General features: G+C 43.2%; 1 protein-coding gene across 2 annotated transcripts in view; it reads left to right on the forward strand.

The window, feature by feature from the left end:
* Positions 1-18,949, forward strand: part of LOC132835806 (uncharacterized) — an 89,010-nt gene that overhangs the window by 41,331 nt on the left and 28,730 nt on the right. For both annotated transcript variants that reach the window (XM_060854888.1, XM_060854889.1), the window contains exons 12-16: positions 820-927; positions 3,935-4,129; positions 6,158-6,286; positions 12,092-12,229; positions 14,951-15,075. In XM_060854888.1, coding sequence (XP_060710871.1) covers positions 820-927; positions 3,935-4,129; positions 6,158-6,286; positions 12,092-12,229; positions 14,951-15,075 — 695 coding nt within the window. The remainder of the gene's footprint in view (positions 1-819; positions 928-3,934; positions 4,130-6,157; positions 6,287-12,091; positions 12,230-14,950; positions 15,076-18,949) is intronic.

Consider the following 18,949-nt stretch of genomic DNA (forward strand, 5'->3'; position numbering starts at 1 on the left):
TACAGCATTGAAACAGACCCTTCGGTCCAACCCGTCCATGCCAACCAGATGTCCCAACCCAGTCTAGTCCCACCTGCCAGCACCCAACCCATATCCCTCCAAACCCTTCCTATTCATATACCTATCCAAATGCCTCTTAAATGTTGCAATTGTACCAGCCTCCACCACTTCCTCTGGCAGCTCATTCCATACACGTACCACCCTCTGTGTGAAAAAGTTGCCCCGTAGGTCTCTTTTATATCTTTCCCCTCTCACCCTAAACCTATGCCCTCTAGTTCTGGACTCCCTGACCCCAGGGAAAAGACTTTGCCTATTTACCCTATCCATGGCCCTCATAGTTTTGTAAACCTCGATAAGGTCACACCTCAGCCCCCGACGTTCCAGGGAAAACAGCCCTAGCCTGTTCAGTCTCTCCCTGTAGCTCAAATCCTCCAACCCTGGCAACATCCTTGTGAATCTTTTCTGATCCAACTCTGTGCTATTCCTGGGAGTCCTCTTTGGCATACTGTGGAAGGACCGTTAATTCTAGTTCAAAAGAGAAGATGGAGCTCTTCTTTCAGTTTCAAAGAGTAGAGGGAGCTTTGATTTCAGTTTAAGGGAATAGAGGGAGCTTTACTCTGTATGTAAACCTGTGCTTTATTTGCTCTGGGAGTATGATAGGGACATATACTGTCTGGGCTAATTAACTTTTTAAGCTTCCTCCAACATCCACCCCCTCCAAAAGAAATAGCAAAAAAAAAGCCTTGCATTTTTACTGGAAAGAGTTATACACCAGATTGAACCAGTTAATGTGGATATCACCTTTCCTATATTCTCCAGGCATTGATACAGCTTGACAGGTTCTTACATGGTTCAGCCTCTCAGATGTGGACCATCCTGAATCTAATCCAGACCATCTGCATCCTACTAGAATCGGACAATGTGGAGGTAAAGGCACTTTAAATATTCCTTTAACAGAACTTCAGGAAACATATCAAAAATTGTACATTTGCACTGATGGAATTGGTATAATGCAATTGGTTTTGGCTCCTCCTCAGACTTATCCCCTCTTTAAAGCATTGGTTGTTGCTGTGTTGCAGTTGCTGAATGCCTTACAACTCCCTGCCTGTGCTTCAGAAAATGTAAACATATGAATTAGGAACAGAAACATCCCAACTCACCCTTCGGTCCTACTTCAGCATTCAAGAAGACTATAGCTGTTCTGATTGCAGCCTCAACTCCATTTTCTCACCTGTCCTTGATACCCATTGACTAAAGTATTAGTCAAGACTTTATCTTTTATAACGACTATGATGGGGAGGGGGGGGCGCGGATGTTATAGTAATCAAGCCCCACTATTGCACTATTGGTGTCAATGGTTTGATTCCATCTCTAAAATGGCCAATTGTTTCCAGCTTGCACTGCTATCCAGAATAAAAGAGACTTTCACCAGGCTTCTTTTCCTAATTCAAAAATAGTCTGTTTATTTTGAAACAAAATTAATTTCCATGCTATCTCCACCTCTTTTCCGCTCACTCCTTCCTTAAGAAGCTTTTTAAAAACTTACCTCTTTGACTAAACATTTGGTCATCTGTCCTAATATCTCTTCAAGGGGTTCAGTGTTGATGTTTCTCTGGCATTGCTCCTGAGAATCACCTTGGTATGTTTTATTGTGTTAAGGACATTATATATGTGCATGTGGTCGGTGTTCAGAGAACAGAAAACAGAATTAATTTCATGCCAGGCCAAGCTACTTTCTCATTATGCTAAGACTGGATAACATCTAAACCATAATCAGTAAATAGAACCTTATTCTCTTTTAATCCCAAAATAGACACACTGTCATGACTCAAAAGACAACATAAACTCTACAGAGATGGTATTTTACAAAGGACAAAAGATAAGCACTCATGTCGGTCTGAAAACAAAGGATAGAATTTGAGACGCTATCACAGTGCACCGGGTTTCTTGCAGACAAAGTCGAATTGCTGACAGCTGTAGACCAATGGGAGATCTTTAAAACAAGGTTTCAGTATAAATGCAAAGCAAGCTAGATCAAAGTCTTTTGGATTGTAGTCACATTTCAGCTTTTCAGAGTTTATTAAATAGTCAAGCTACTGAGGTTTGGAAACTTTATCAGGTTCCCAAATACTTGAACCAAGAAAGGGAGAGAGATAGTTTTGCAGCAGTACTGCTGCTTTAGAAGTTTATTTTCCCTCTTCTGCTAAAACCATCCAGGTTCATAAACCAAAAGCCAAGTTCAGAAAGGTTACTAGGCAACCATTAGCACAACATCCTCCCTCCCCCTTCCAAAGCCAGGTTTTCCAGCAATTAATGCTTATTACCCCAATATCTTATCTCCCCAAAAGCTTTATTTGGCTTTTTCTGCAAAGTCACTTGACTCCCTGTAGTCAGCAGCTCATTCCTGATGAAGGGCTTTTGCCCGAAACATCAATTTTCCTGCTCCTCAGATGCTGCCTGACCTGATGTGCTTGTTGTGGATCTGTTCGCCGAGCTGGGAATTTGCTGAGAAGCGCTTCACAGAAGGCTCCCAAGCACTGAGGATGTCACCTAGACAGGGGACGAACCATCTGCAACACAAATTCCCAACTCGGCGAACAGAACCACAACAACGAGCACCCGAGCGACAAATCTTCTCACAAACTTTGAACACCTATTGATATGCTTTTCTAGCACCACGCTCTTCAGCATCTGCAGTCCTCACTTTCACCTAGGTGAATCACAGCCCACATTTCCAACAGATTAATTGGTTTCCATTAAAACCTTGGTTTACGCATCTTTTTAATCAATAAAGTATCCAAATAGCTCAATATCTTAAAGTTTTCACCATTATCCATAAAATAGCTAAGTCTTCCTAACATTACAGCCTTAAAAATATTCAGTGATCCATCCTCCACCACTCTCTAAGGAAAAGGGTTCTGCAAACTCAGGACCCTCCAAGAGAAAAATATTCCCATCATTTCCATCTTGAATAGGAGACCCTATATTTTAAAATTCTGTACCTTAGTTCTGGTCTCCCCCACAAGGAGAAACATCCTTTCAGTATCCATAAGAGTGTGATTACTATTTCACTCATATTTCCATTTGGAACTTTGACATTGGGTGTTGCCAAGTACAAGGGAACATCAAGCGTCAATTATGGCTAATTTTTACCAGAAATCCACCCACAGTTCTGCAGAACTGTCCTGCAGCCAATGCCTCAGAAGTCAGGGAGAAAATTAGAACAAGGAAAGAATGAATAAACTCATTAAATCCTTAAGTATCAGTTGAAAAGCTGACTTAGGCTGAATATTCTAAAAATAGAGTGTAGAATTCTCCTGGCTGGCTTCCCACCATGAATTTCAATAGAGTTGGTCTCATCTGAATTCTGCAAACTGTATCCTAACTCACACCAAATCTCTTTCACACGTTATTTCTGCAATCACTGAACAAGCATTTTGATTTAAAATTCTTGCCCTTGTTTTCAAACGCCTCCATTACACAGTCCCTCCCTACCTCCTCTAGCTCTCCATGATGTCTGTATTCCTCCAGTTCTCAGGCATTCCCAATTTTCATCATTTTAACATTTGCAGCCATGCCTTCAGAAACTTGGTCCTTAAGCTCTGGAATTCTTTCCTTAAATCCCTCCCTCTCTTTCCCACTCACTCCTTCTTTAAGAGGTTTTCATAAGCCTCTCTCATTGATCAAACACAGAGTCACCTGTTCTAATATCTTTTTATGTGGGTCAGTGTTGATGTTTCTCTCGCATTGCTCCTGTGAATCACCTTGGGATGTTTTATTGTGTTAAGGACATTATACATGCGCAATGATCTGTGTTGAGTGACAGAAAACACAATTAATTTCATGGCAGACAAAACTGCCTTATTGTAGCTTGATACTGCTTTAAGCATTTTTTCCAAACACAGTGTGTAATCCACCCTTTACACTGTTCCAGGTCAAACGTGGGAAGATCTACTCAAGCTTGGCAGGGAAAATTAGAAAACTGCTCTTGGACTTCCTGAGATTTGATTACCGAAGTGTCTCGTCCAATTTCAAAATTCTCAGTAAAGCTTTGAAGAAGGGATTGGAGTCAGCTTTGGACAGTTTATCTGAAACACCCCACAGCAAACTGCTGGACAGCTTCAAAATGGTAGGCAGTGCTAAACAATCCTTGTCTATGATGGCAGTTCAACTCAGGCCACAGGACATCAACCGCTTGTCATCACCATAGGCCCCATTTAAATAATATTAAGCACGGAGGCTTCTAAATGCAATTTCATCACTCTCTGATTTAAATTATTCACTGACTTCAGGTATAGGCATGTCTTCAAGCATCTTTAATCAGATGTTCATATGTAAGCAATGATAAGAGTTTTTATTTGCTGTTAGGATATTACTGTTCACCATGAGAAGCAAAAAACAGACATCTCTGTTATATGTTTAGTGGGGAGAATATAGGGACTTCCTGAAAGTTACAGCCGGCAAGGAGAGGCAGTGGTGTATTGATAATATCACTGGGCTGGTAATTAAGTTCATGTTCACAATCCCACCATGGCAGATGGTGACATTTGAATTTAACAATTAAAAAAAAGCCAACACAATGGTTATAATATATACACTATCAATTGTCATTTAAGAAAATATCTGGTTCACGAATGTCCTTTAGGGAGAGCAATCTGCAGTGTTTATCTGGTCTGGCCTACAGCAATGTGGCTGACTCTTAAATGCCCTCTGGACAATTAGGGATAGATAATAAATACTGGCCCAGCCTCACAGCCTGTAATGGAAACTAAATAAAATCTTATATTCTTGTAATTTGGTTCACATCAATCCAGTCTTCCTTTCTCTAATCAATCTTGTAAAGTGGGGCACTTCAGGTCCACTTCAAAAAAAGAGTCCATAAACCAAGATTGACATTATTCTTTAATGGGGCATGGGCACCATTGGTAAGGCTGGCATTTGTTTACCATCCCTAATTGCCCTTAAACTGACAGCTTCCCAAGCCAAGTCAACCATGTTACAGTGGATATGGAGTCATGTCTAGGCCAGACTGGGTGAGGATGCCTGGTCTCCTTCCACGAAGGAACAAGATGAGTTTTTACAAGGATCCATGATAGGTTCATGGTCACCATTAGTAAGACTAGTTTTCAATTGCATATTTTATTACTGTAATTGATTTGAAGTCCATTAGCTACAGTAGTTGGGTTTTAACCTTATGTCTCCAAAACATTCAGCAGAGCCTCTGGGTGACTAGTCCAAAGCATGATGACCACCATCTCCCCCCAAACTGCTCACAAAATAACTCTGGCTGCGGGTTGGCATTTCACTAAAGTACTGAGGGAGTGCCACATTGTCAAAGCTGTTGTCTCTTTGATATGCTATTAAAATGGCAATACTCTGGCTTCCTGTATCTAGCTTGAGAGTGAATATTGAGACACTTTGGTCAGTATGTGTGGTCAGCATAAAATGGGAGCAATCCCAAACTGGATTTGTGGATTGTTTCCCCCGGTGGAAAAGAATTGTCTGAATAGAGAGACTTTGCATAATGGTAAATAGTGAGGGTAAGTGGTGAGAAGCAGTTTCCACTGGTTAAAGAATTAGTAATAGTGTCAAGTTATTCAGTGGAACAAATGGGGAAGTTAAGATAAATGTTTGTGCGCAATGAGTTATTTGGACAGGAAACCCTTCACCACAACCGACTATTGAGTGAGACACTTTCACTTAAAGGAGAATTGGATAAGTGCTTGAGAAGTGAGCATATATCAAAGACATGAGAAAATGGAATTAACACAGTCAGATCTGGTTGAAGAGCTACCTGCAGCATTTATGCAGTGAACTGAATGGTCGCTTGCCATGCTGAACTTCTGCAATTCAGAATCTACCCTGCTTACTTGTCGGCAACATTTTGTAGTAGTAAATGTGTGCAGTAGGGAGCAATTGGCAACCTCTCAGGATTTCTCCTTCTATATGATTGTTTCTCAGCCCAGGTAACCTGGCAGTCTAAAGCGCTGGATTGGGGCTCAAGTCTATATGGAGGTGTGGTTTTGAATCCCATCGCTACTACTTGTGCTGGTACTTTGTCAAGCTGAGCCTTAGTGAGGGTGAATTCTGTTCAAGGTGCATGCATGAAAATGTGTCCTGTTTTAAAAAAAAGTCTTCTCACATGTCTCCCTTTCAGGTGTTGTGGTATGGAATGGTGTCACTCATTCAATCAGTGGAGGACTCACTACCCTGGGTTCCAGTGCTAACTGATATGAAGAGACAAGCAGATACTACCTTCCCCACAACAAGCCCAGAGAACAATCAGGTAAGGAAGCTAACTTCTGATAGGTGACAAGTAACATTCATACCACAAGCGTCAGGCAATGACATCTCCAACAAGAGAGTATCTAACCATCACTCCATGATATTGAATGGCACTACCATGACTGAAACCCTCTTTATCAACATCCTGGGGGGTTACCATTGACCAGGAACCTACCTGGACTAGCCATATAAACCCTGTGGCTAATTTACTAGGCCAGAAGCAACGTATTCTGCGGAAATTGACTCACTTCTTGACTCCTCAAAGCTGTTCAGTATCTACATGGCACAAGTCAGAAAAATGAAGCAATGCTCCCCACTTGCCTGGAAGAGGTTTCATATCATCCAGGACAAAGTAGCCCAGTTGGTTTGGAAGCCCATGTGAGCTCTTCATCATCAATACACAGTGGCACAGTGTGTGTACCATGTACAAAATGCATTGTAACAACTCACCAAGTGTCCTTCAATAGCAGCTTAAAAACTACAATCTCCACTACCTAGAGGGACATGGACAGAATGACAACAGACCACTTGCACATTTCCCTCCAAGCTACACACCATCCTGGTTTAGAAATGTAGAATCATATAACATGGAAACAGATCTTTCAGTCCAACCAGTCCACGTTAACCATGTCCCCGGATCCAAGATGGCGGCGACTCAGCAAGTCTGAGTTTACAGTGCTCTTCCCAAAACCTGGGTAAAGTGAGTTACTCACCCCCACCACACTTACCAAACCACCCAAAAAAATTTTCTAACCTTAATTAGCTGTTTACTATTATATTTAAGCAGTTTAATATTAAGTGGATAATGAGTAAACCAAAGGGATCCCGCAGCTCTCAGAAAACAAAGACCCCTCCCCCACCCTCCTCTCCTCCTCCTGCTGCAGCTGATGTAAAAACAGGCCTTGAAGAGATGATTGCCAGGCTGGAAACGACACTCGTCAATTTCATCGCAGAATCCAGACAGAGATGGAACTCATTCCAAGAAAAGCTACAAAAGTACAGCCAGGCTATTGAGGAATTACAGGGCCGAGTGAAGGGGGCGGAGCTAAAGGCCACGACCTCCGAGGCTGCAGCACAAACAGCTGCAGAACAGGTGCCAGCTCTGGAGCAGAGAGTCCGGGCCTTTGAAATCTACATGGATGACCTGGATAATAGAAATCGGAGAAAGAATATCCGTCTTCTGGGCCTCCCTGAACAAGAAGAGAAGGGACAGTTAGCAGTATTTCTGGAGCGATGGCTGCCCCAGCTTTTAAACCTGGGGGCTGAATCGGACCAGGTAAGGGTGGAGTGGGCCTACCGGGTCGCAGCACGCGGATCTGGCCCAAACCAGCGCCCACGCCCGGTCCTGTTCCGGCTGCAGAGTTATAGGGAGAGGCAGATACTCCTGGACACCTCCAGAAAGCTTGGAAAGGATCCTAAAGCTATGATTCATGAAGGATCCAAGATTATGTTATTTCAGGACTTCTCCCCGGCTTTGGCACGAAGGAGGAAGGCGTTTGATGAGGTGAAGAAATGTCTAAGGAACTTAAATATTCAATACACCTTACGCTACCCAGCGACGTTATGCTTTAACCACAAAGGATCCGAGTATAATTTTAGATCACCAGAAGAGGCTAAGGAACTTTTAGACTCGTTTAAATAAATCGTAAGAGACAATTTATGTTGGCTTGCCTCTTCCACACTCCGTGGGGAGAAATGGATACTTTACTCTACTTTACTTTTGCTTCTGGGAGCAGGGTTGTCTTCCCTTGCTATTTTATGTTATTATACTTAACTGTAATTTGTTGGAGTTGTAATTTTATAGTTATGTGTGTTTGTACGTGGCATTGATGCTATCAGATATACTCAGGTATGGGTGGGGAGGGGTGGGGGTGGGGCGCTCACTGTTAACTCTAGCTCGGTATTATATCTAAATCCTATTAAGGAGCGCCCGGGTCAAGGGTGGGACACTGTTTGGGAGAGGATATGGTGGACCTTTAGAAAGGAAGTAAGGCCCCCTGAGAATAAGGGGGAGGATCTCCATTCAAACATGTTTTTTTTTGTTCTTATTGTTTGGAAATAGTTTCCTTTTTATTATACTGTTATGAGTGTATTAGAGAACATTTTTTCTTGTTTGAAGGATGTAAGTGACTCAACTATACACTCTGGATAATTGTGGATTAGATTAGTAGTTAACTGAGTTTCATTGTTTTTCTTTCTTCTTTAGTATCATTCCTTTGAATTTTGATGATTATATATTTAAGATCTATTTTTATATTAATGTTTGTGCTTGAAAGTTCTGTTTATTTTTGTAAATCTGTCAAAATATTAAATTTCTAATAAAAATATCTTTAAAAAAAAACCATGTCCCCAATCTGAACTAGTCCCACCTGCCTCCACTTAGCCCACACCCCCCCCCCAAACTACTACTATTCATGAAGCTATCCAAATGTCTTTTAAATATTGTAACTGTACTTGCATTCACCACTTTCTTTGGAAGTTCATTCCACACAAGAATTAGTCTCTATGTGAAAAAGTTGCTCCTCATGTCCTTTTAAAATCTTACCCCTCTGAGCTTAAAAAATACGCCACCTAGTTTTGAACTCCCCCAGTCTTGGGAAAAGACCCTTGTCATTCACCTTATCTATGCCCCTCATGATTTTGTAAACCTCAAGATCACCCCTCAACCTCCTATTCTCCAGTGAAGAGTCCCAGTCCTTCCAGGCTAGTTTTATATCTAAAACCGTACATTCCTGGCAACATGCTGGTAAATCTTTTCTGAACTCTCTCCAGTTTAATAATGTCCTTCCTATGACTGGCTGACCAGAGCTGTGCACAGTACTCCAGAAGAAACCTCACCAACATCCTGTACAACCTCAACATGATGTCCCAACTCCTCTACTCAAACATCTGAGTATTGAAGGCAAGCATGCCAAACACCTTCTTAACCACCCCTGTCTACCTGTGATGCAAATTTCAAAGAACTATGCAACTGGACTGCTAGGTCTCTCTGTTCGACAAACCACCCCCCTACCATTGACTGTATAAGTCCTGTCCTTGTTTGTTTTACCAAAATACAATACCTCATATTTATCCAAATTAAATGCCATCTGCCACTCTTCACCTCATTGACCCAATTGATTAAGATCTTTTTGTAATGTTAGATAGCCTTTTTCACTGTCCTCTACATCACCAGTTTTAGTGGCATCTACAAATTACTAACCATGCCTCATTCAAATCATTTATATAAATGACAAATGAAAGTGGACCCAGTACCGATCCCTATGGAACACTGCTGGACTAGGCCTCCAGTCCGAAAAACAACCCTCCACCATCACTCTCCTGCCATAAAGTCAATAAGCTCACCCATGTGATCTAACTTTACTAATTAGTCTAGCCTGCAGAACTTTTTTTTTAGATTAGATTAGACTTACAGTGTGGAAACAGGCCCTTCGGCCCAACAAATCCACACCGACCCGCCGAAGCGCAACCCACCCATACCCCTACATTTACCCCTACCTGACACGACGGGCAATTTAGCTTGGCCAATTCACCTGACCTGCACATCTTTGTGACTGTGGGAGGAAACTGGAGCACCCGGAGGAAACCCAAGCAGACACGGGGAGAACGTGCAAACTCCACACAGTCAGTCACCTTAGTCGGGAATTGAACCCGGGTCTCAGGCACTGTGAGGCAGCAGTGCTAACCACTGTGCCACCGTGCCATCCACAACTTGTCAAAGGCTTTACAAAAGTCCAATCAAACAATGTCTACTGTTCTGCCCTTATCAATCTTTTTGATTGCTTCATTAAAAAACTTCAATCAAGTTTGTGAGACATGACTTTCCTCACACAAAACCATGCTGACCATCCCCAATCCAATATATTGCCATTCCCTCATTGTTGCTGGGTTAAAATCCTAGACCTCCTTTTCCAACACCAAAGTGGGAGTGCCTACTCGCATGGGCTGCGGTGGTTCAAGAAGGCAGCACACTATCACCTTCTCAAGGGAAATTAGGGATGGGAGTAAACGTTGGCCCAGTCACCAACACTGCATCCTGAGAATATTAAAAAAAATTGTACAAGGGACTCATGTGAAAGTGGACAATTTCCCAGATGATTTACTGCCCATTTTGTTGAGAGTGGTGCCAAAAGAGATAGTGGGTAATCATTTTTCAAAAGTCTGTAGATTCTGGAACATTGTCTACAGATTGAAGCATTGTAAATGTAACGCCTTTGTTTCAGAGAACAATATGGGTGCTCGAGATCTGTGAGCCTGCCAACCGTAGTAGAGAAAATACCACAGTTTATTAGAAAGGATGTGAAACTGGACAGCAGGAAATAAAGGTCTGATTAGGCAAAGTCAACATGATTCATGAAGGGGAAATCACATTTTACTAAAATGTAGGAGTTTTGTTTTGAAGATGTTGCTTCATGTTATTCTAACAGAGTAGATAAAGTGAAAATAATGTTTGTGGTGTATTTGGACTTTCAAGTGGCTTTCCAATAGGTCACTTAGAGGAGGTCTGTAAACAAAGTTACAATACAAGGGAGAGGGGGTAATGACTGGCTGGGATTAGAGAATAGTTAACAGAAAGGAAACAGTGCAGGAATAAATAGTCAATCCCAGATTGACAGGCTGTAACCAGCAGGGGTCTGTAAAAGGGCCATATATCAATGTTTTGGATATGAGGACCAAATGTAATATTTCCAAGTTTGCCAAGAATATGAGACTAGGTAGTGATGTGAGTTGTGAGGAGTCTACAAACTGGCTTCAAAGGGATTGAGATAAGCTGACTGAGTGGGCAAGAACATGGCAAACGGAATATAATGTGGACAAGTGTGAGATTATCCACCTTGATCAGAAGAATGGAGGTAGACAGTATTTCTTAATTGTGAGAGATTGGGAAGTATTTAAGTGCAGACAGACAGGTGCGTCCTTGTATGTAAGTCACTGATAGCTAACACAGGAACAGGAAGCAATCAGGACAATTATTGAATTGAATTAGTTTTATTGTCACATACACTGAATGAAAAGTTTATACATCCAAACTTATAACACCAACTAAAGCACAGCTTCTTTAGTTACAAGATCTTAAAAAAACAGAGAAATAAAATGTCCAGCGTTACAGACATAAAAGTCCAGAACAGCAGGTCTTCCAACCCAGAACACACTGGCACCCAGCCTCCAGTTGCCCTGGCTCCAATTAGGAAGGCAAATAGTACATCACCATTATCACCAGAGAATTTGAGTTCAGGAGTAAAGATGTGATGCTTCAATCTTGCTCCTGAAGAATCCCATGCAGCTTTTGTTCTTTTACCTGAGAAAGGATATCTGCGCATGGTGCAGGTATGAAGGAGCTTCACCAGACTAATCCTGGGGTTAGATAGACTGACTTTTGCGGATACATTGAAGAAACTTCGATGCAGAAAGGATATTTCTCGAGAGCTAGGAGACAAAGTCTCAGACTAGTTACAGCAGAATTGAGGAGGAATTTCTTCTCTTAGAGGGTGGTAAAATTTGAAATTCTTTACCACAGAGGGCCTTGGAAACCTATTCATTCAGTATTTCCAAGACAGAGATTTGTAGATACTAATAACATTAAGGAATATGGCTTTGATGTAGATGGTCAGCCATGATCTGAGTAGCAGAGCTAATTCAAGGGGCTGAATGGCCTAATCCTATGCTTGTATACATTCTACTTCATTTGTTAAATGTTCACATAAAGTTAACCATAACACCTCCTGTTTTTCCAGTGTTGATAGCTATTTAATAGCACTATTATGGCCACTACAGCAAGACTGGTCCTTTCTGTTTTAAACTGCAGGTGACTGGCAACAGTAAATGTTCTCCCCATGACACAGCAGGGCTTCTATACAATAAGGACTGCTACATTAATGTGTCTGAAAGTGCTTCGAATGTAAAAGCTCCTGGACTCAGTCATCTGGATGCTGTCCTCACAAAGGTAGGTGACCCCTCCAGCACTGTATACAAGATGTTTCAATGATGCATCTGTCAGAGTCATATAGCACAGAAACAGACCCTTCAGCCCAACCAGTCCATGCCAAATAGAATCCCAAACGAAACTAGCCCCACCTGCCTGCTCCTAGCCCATGTCCCTCTAACCTTTTCCTATTCATGTACATATCCAAAAGTCTTTTAAACCTTGTAAGTATGCCCCATTCACCACTTCCTCAGGAAGTTCACGCCACACACAAACCACCCTCTATGGTTTCCCCTCATGTCTTTTTTAAATCACTCTCCTCTCACTTTAAAAGTATACCCCCTAGAAATGAAACCTCCCACCCTATGGAAAAGACAGCCCCACTAACCCCAGTCTTGCGGCACTGCAGCAACAGTTGCTGAAAACACTGGGTGACCCTAACAACAAATTCTCATTGGGGGTAGAAATCAGAGGCAAGTCAAATCCTAAATTATCACCTGTGGCTGTGGATACACTAAGTTAAATTAGGCTTTTAAGACTAAGATTTTCTTTTGGTCAGGAAAGCATAGCACAGGATATGGAACAAACACTGAGAAATACAGTTGAGATACACACTAGACATGATCTACTAGAAAAGCCAATGGGTTCAAATGGGGATTCCTTCAATTTTGAAAGCTCCCACAAATTTAAGAACCTGCACAAATTGATTCGATAATATACAACACGCACATACATGCACAGACATCATACATGCACACACCCACAAACACACACACACAACACACCCACAAACACACACAACACACACGCGCACACACACAAACACATACACACATCACACCCACACAAAGACACCCTCACACACATCACACACACACAAACACACTCACATCACACCCACACAAACACACCCTCACACACACACACACACAAACACACCCATAAACACACACACACATCACACACACACCCACACCCACAAACACATCACACCCACACAAACACACCCTCACCCACAAACACACCCACATCACACCCACAAATACCCACCCACACACACCCAAACCCACAAACACACACACACATCACACCCACACACACAAACAAACACACCCTCACACACACACAAACAAACACACACATCACACCACACCCACACCCACACCCACAAACACACACACATCACATCCACACAAACACACCCTCACACACGCAGACACACAAACACACACTCTCAAACTCGTACACATTACACCCATACACACACACACACACACACACACACACACACACACACACACACACACCTTCTGAGGTTATCTTGAAGGTCTCTCCTTCTAAACGACTCACTTCTGAGGAATTGTGACCCTCCTGATGAAGGGTTTATGCCCGAAATGTCGAATTTCCTGTTCCTTGGATGCTGCCTGACCTGCTGCGCTTTAACCAGCAACACATTTTCAGCTCAGGGTAAGTTACTATAGTCATCTCTCTCTAATGAGAGAGCAGCCCTATGGTCCCTGGGGACTGTGGCAACGTTTAAAAAACATAAGAAATTCTGAATTTTGCATTGGTTTGGGAACGTTAGTAGTTACATCCTTTCCTACGTCAGATAGGTAGAAATGTTTATGGTTTTTCTAACTCACCATGGGAAAGCCAAAATCAGTCACGCAGTGGGGAGAAAAGAATCATGCACTTATAAAGTACCTTTCACAACTGCAAACTTATAGAGTTAAAATCTCAAATCACTTTACAGCAAATGAAGCAGGGCAGATCTTTTCCACAGAGGGTGGTTCATGTGTAGAATCAACTTCCTGAGGAAGTGGTGGGTGTAGGCACAATTATGATGTTTAAAAGACATTTGGATAAGTGCACAAATTGGAAAGGATTAGAGGGATTGTGCCAGGAGCAGGCAGGTGGGACTGGTTTAGTTTGGGATTGTGTTCAGCGTGGACTGTTGGGACCAAAGGTCTGTTTCCATGCTGTATGACTGTATGTAGTTGGAGTCATTGGCCTCTTGGTATTATTGCTAGACTGTTCAAGCAGAGACCCAGACGATATCTGGGGACCTGGATTCAAATCATGCTACAGCAGATGGTGGAATTTGAATTCAATAACAATCAGGGGACTATAGTCTAATGATGACCCATGAAACCTATCTGGTTTAGGGAAAGAAATCTGCCATCCTTACCTGGTCTGGCCTTCATGTGACTCCAGACCCACAGCAATGTGGTTGACTCTTAACTGCCCTATAGGCAATAAATACTGGCCTAGCTAGTGACATCCACATTCTATGAATGAATAAAAAAAGATACCGTAGTACTCTAGCAAACTCTGCAGTTATTTTCTGCACAGCGAGCTCCCACACACACAGAGAGCAAACAGGTATTCCTTTATGATGATTTTGGTTGAAAGATGAATGCTGGCCAGGACACAAGAGAATGCTGCAGCTTTTCTTTGATATACTGCCACGTGATCTTTAACACGTGAAGGAATGTGGGGATCCCCTGACATTGCAGCACTCCACCAGCACTGCACTGGTTTCTTAACTTAGATTTCATGTTTCCCAAGTGGATTTCGAACTCAGTACAACATTCTGGGTTAGATCACTGAGCTGCAATGGAAGGCAGAGGAGAAGAGCCAACTTCTCAATTTGTAGCCTGCGTACTGTTTCGTTATTTAGTGTGTGTGTAAGATACAGAGAAACATATTACACCATGAGCTATCTTTCCCTGTCCTTTGCAGTACTGTGTTGATTGCCGGCTGGACTGGCACTGGGAGCAGTGTTTACAAGGAATCTTGTCAGAATCAACTCTCCCCCCAAATCCTTATCCAGTAGTAGCTTCCGAATTCATAAAGGCTTCCCTAAGGTAAGACATGAACTGGAAACAAAAACTGGGACTTCTCTTTTTGAGGGTGTATCCAAGTAGAATGATGAGGGCAGAACCAAAGATGATGTTTATATGGACTTCAGTAAAACTTTTGACAAAGTTCCGCATGACAGACTAATTAGCAAATTTAGGTCACGGGGGTGCAGGGAGAGCTTGCCTATTGTATACAAAATTAGCTTGAAGGGAGGAGACAGAGGGTTGTGGAGGGTTGTTTTTTTGGTCTGGAAACCTGTGATCAGTTGTGTCCCACAGGGATCAGTACTAGGTCCACTTTTGTTTGTGATTCTCATTTTGGATGAGAATTTAGGAGGCGGGGTTAGTAAGTTTGCAGACGACACCGGAAGTGGTGGTATAGTTGACAGTGAAGAAGGTTATCTAAGATTACAAAGGGATCCTGGGACAATGGGCTGAGAAGTGGCAGATGGAATTTAATTTAGATAAATGCAAGATGTTGCATTTCGGTAAAACAAGCATGTTTAGGACTTACACAGCTAATGATAGGACCTGGGGAGTGTTGTCGAATAGAGAGACCTGTGGTTTCAGATACAGAGTAAAAGAAATGTGCTGGAAAAGCACAGCCAGTTAGGCAGTATCTGAGGAGCAGGCGAGTCGACATTTTGAGGATAAGCTATTCATCAAAAATGCTTATCCTCGAAACGTCGACTCTCTTGCTCCTTGGATGGTGCTGATCAGCTGAGCTTTTCCAGCACCGCACTTTTGGACTCTGATCACCAGCATATGCAATTCTCACTTTCTCTTCATTTCAGATACATAGTTCTTTGAAAGGTGCCTCACAGATAGACAGGATGGTTAAGAAGGCATTTAGCACGTTTGTCTTCATTCTCAGACCATTGAGTATAGGATTGGAATCCAAGGAGCAGAAGAATCTACGTTTCAGGCACAAGGCCTTTATCAGGAATGAGGCTTGTGGGCCGGGGCTGAGAGATATATGGGAGGGGGTGTGGGACTGGGGGGGGGAGGTAGCTGGGATTGTGATAGGTAGATGAAGGGTGGGGTTGAAAGGGTCCCGAGACGGAAGGTGAGGCGTTCATCCTCCAGGCGTTGGGTGGTTAGAGTTTGGCGATAGAGGAGGCCAAGGACCTGCATGTCCTTGGTGGAGTGGGAGGAGGAGTTCAAGTGTTCCCCTACCCCCACCTTATCCCAGTCCCAAGCCTCCAACTCAGCGCTGCCCTCATGACCTGTCCTACCTGTCCATCTTCCTTCCCCCCTATCTGCTCCACCCTCCTTTCCAACCTATCACTTCCACCCCCACCTTCATCAACCTATCACATTCCCAGCTAACTTTCCCCCAGCCCCGCCCCCTCCCATATATCTCTCAGCCCCCCCGGCCCACAAGCCCCATTCCTAATGAAGGGCTAATGCCCGAAACATCAATTGTCCTGCTCCTCAGATGCTGCCTGACCTGTTGTGCTTCTCCAACACCACACTCTCGACTCTGATCTCCAGCATCTGCAGGCCTCACTTTCTCCTATAAGATTTGGGATGTCATGTTGAAGTTATACAGATGTTAGTGAGGTCACTTTTGGAGTACCGTGTACAGTTCTGGTCGCCCTTCTATAGGAAGGATATTGTTAAATTGGAGAGAGTTCAGAATCATTTACCAGAATGTGACCAGGACTGGAGAGTTTGACTTATAAGGAGAGGCTGGATAGGCTGGGCCTTTTATCACATGTGCATAAGAGGTTGATAACCTTGGAGAGGTTTATAAAATCATGAGGGGCATAGATAAGATGAATAGCAAAGGTCTTTTCCCTAGGGTGGGGGAGTTCAAAACTAAGGGGCATATGTTTTAAGGTGAGAGGGGAAAGATTTAAAAGGAACCTGAGAGGCAACTTTTACACACACACGTTTAATTCTGTGTATTTAATTTGCGGCTGGCAAAATTCTTGAAGAAACCCATTTGGATGCCCTGCAGAAATTAAACATGAGCATGTGAAAATTAAGGAGGTACATCAGGCATTATAAAGAGCAGGAAAAACAGTAGAATTTCCTTTTCTAATTTTAGGTCACTGATGGCATGTGTGAAAAGGTTGGTGTTTGGAATAACTCTGTCATGGCTCAGTACCTTTTAAGCTGTTACCTAGTGTTGAGTCGGGTCTCCCCTGTTCCATTTCTAAGGGTCACTGATAATGTGAGTGTCAACCACTTCAGTCCAGTTCCGAGACTCCCTAGGACTTAACAGCTCTGAAATCATTCAATTGTTAAGATGCCGAAGGAGGCGTTTCGATTCATCGCGCCAAGCATTTTAACTTTAGATTAGATTACTTACAGTGTGGAAACAGGCCCTTCGGCCCAACAAGTCCACACCGACCCGCCACCCTCCCATACCCCTACATTTACATCTTACCTAACACTACAGGCAATTTAGCGTGGCCAATTCACCTGACCCGCACATCTTTGGACTGTGGGAGGAAACCGGAGCACCCGGAGGAAACCCACGCAGACGCGGGGAGAACGTGCAGTCAGTCGTCTGAGGCGGGAATTGAACCCGGGTCTCTGGCGCTGTGAGGCAGCAGTGCTAACCACTGTGCCACCGTGCCGTCCACGAGCTTTGTGCCAAGCTCCTGCCTTTCTCTATAACCCTGCATGATGGTCCCATCTAAATGAACATCCAGTTCCAACTTCAATGCGTCGACTCAACTGACATCCATCATATTTCCAGGCAAGTCCATTTCAATGCCAGAACACCTTCTGTGTGGAAAAGCTTTCTCTCACCTCACACTTCCTTGTATTGCAAAACACCTTAAAAAGATGCTGTCTGGTTCTCAGCCTCTTTAGGATGGGAACAGTCTACTTTGCCTCAAGCTCTCATGATCTTAAAATCTGTGATCAAGTCTCCCTTGAGCCTTCTCCTCTCTATTGAAAACATAGAACATAGAAAAGTACAGCACAGAACAGGCCCTTTGGGCCCATGATGTTGTGCCGAGATTTAATCCCCATGTAAAATATAGTAACCTCACCTACACACCCCTCAACTCACTGCCATCCATGTGCATGTCCAGCAGTCGCTTAAATGTCCCCAGTGACTCTGCTTCCACCACCACAGCTGGCAACGCATTCATGCATTCACGACTCTCTGTGTAAAGAACCTACCCCTGACGTTTCCTTTATACCTTTCTCCTTCAAACTATGACTTCTCGTACCAGTCAGTCCTGCCCTGGGGAAAAGTCTCTGGCTATTGACTCTATCTATTCCTCTCATTATTTTGTACACCTCGATCAGGTCTCCTCTCTTCCTCCTTCTCTCCAGAGAGAAAAGTCCAAACTTATTCAACCTTTCTTCATAAGGCAAGCCCTCCAGTCCAGGCAGCATCCTGGAAAAACCTTCTTTGCACCCTCTCCAAAGCCTCCTATAGTAGGGCGACCAGAACTGGACACAATATTCCAAGTGTGGTCTCACCAGGGCTGAGTAGAGCTGCAGCAAAACCTCGAGGCTCTTAAACCCGATCCCCCGTTAGTAAAAGCCAAACAGTTACAACTTCTCCAATCTCTCTGTATAACTGAAACTTCTCATTTCAGGAACCATTCTCATAAATTTCTTCTGCACTCTCTCCAATGCAGTCATGTTTAAGCAGGCAGAGGGGACTGAGTAGGGACTGACCATATTGAATGGAGGAGCAGGCTCAGAGGGCCGAATGGCCTACCCCTGCTGATTTGTTTGGTCTCTATCTACGTTTCTAAGAGTTACTGACTTCTTCCTTAGATGCGGTGCCCAGAACTGCACACAATATTCCAGCAGTGTATGTTCTGTCCTCTTGTACTCCAGGCCTCAATTAAAGGGTAAAGTCATCATAGTCTCACACTTTCATTAGAGAGAGAGATGATTTGGTGGT

Source organism: Hemiscyllium ocellatum, chromosome 45 (genome assembly GCF_020745735.1).
Source record: "Hemiscyllium ocellatum isolate sHemOce1 chromosome 45, sHemOce1.pat.X.cur, whole genome shotgun sequence".
NCBI classification, from domain to species: domain Eukaryota; kingdom Metazoa; phylum Chordata; class Chondrichthyes; order Orectolobiformes; family Hemiscylliidae; genus Hemiscyllium; species Hemiscyllium ocellatum.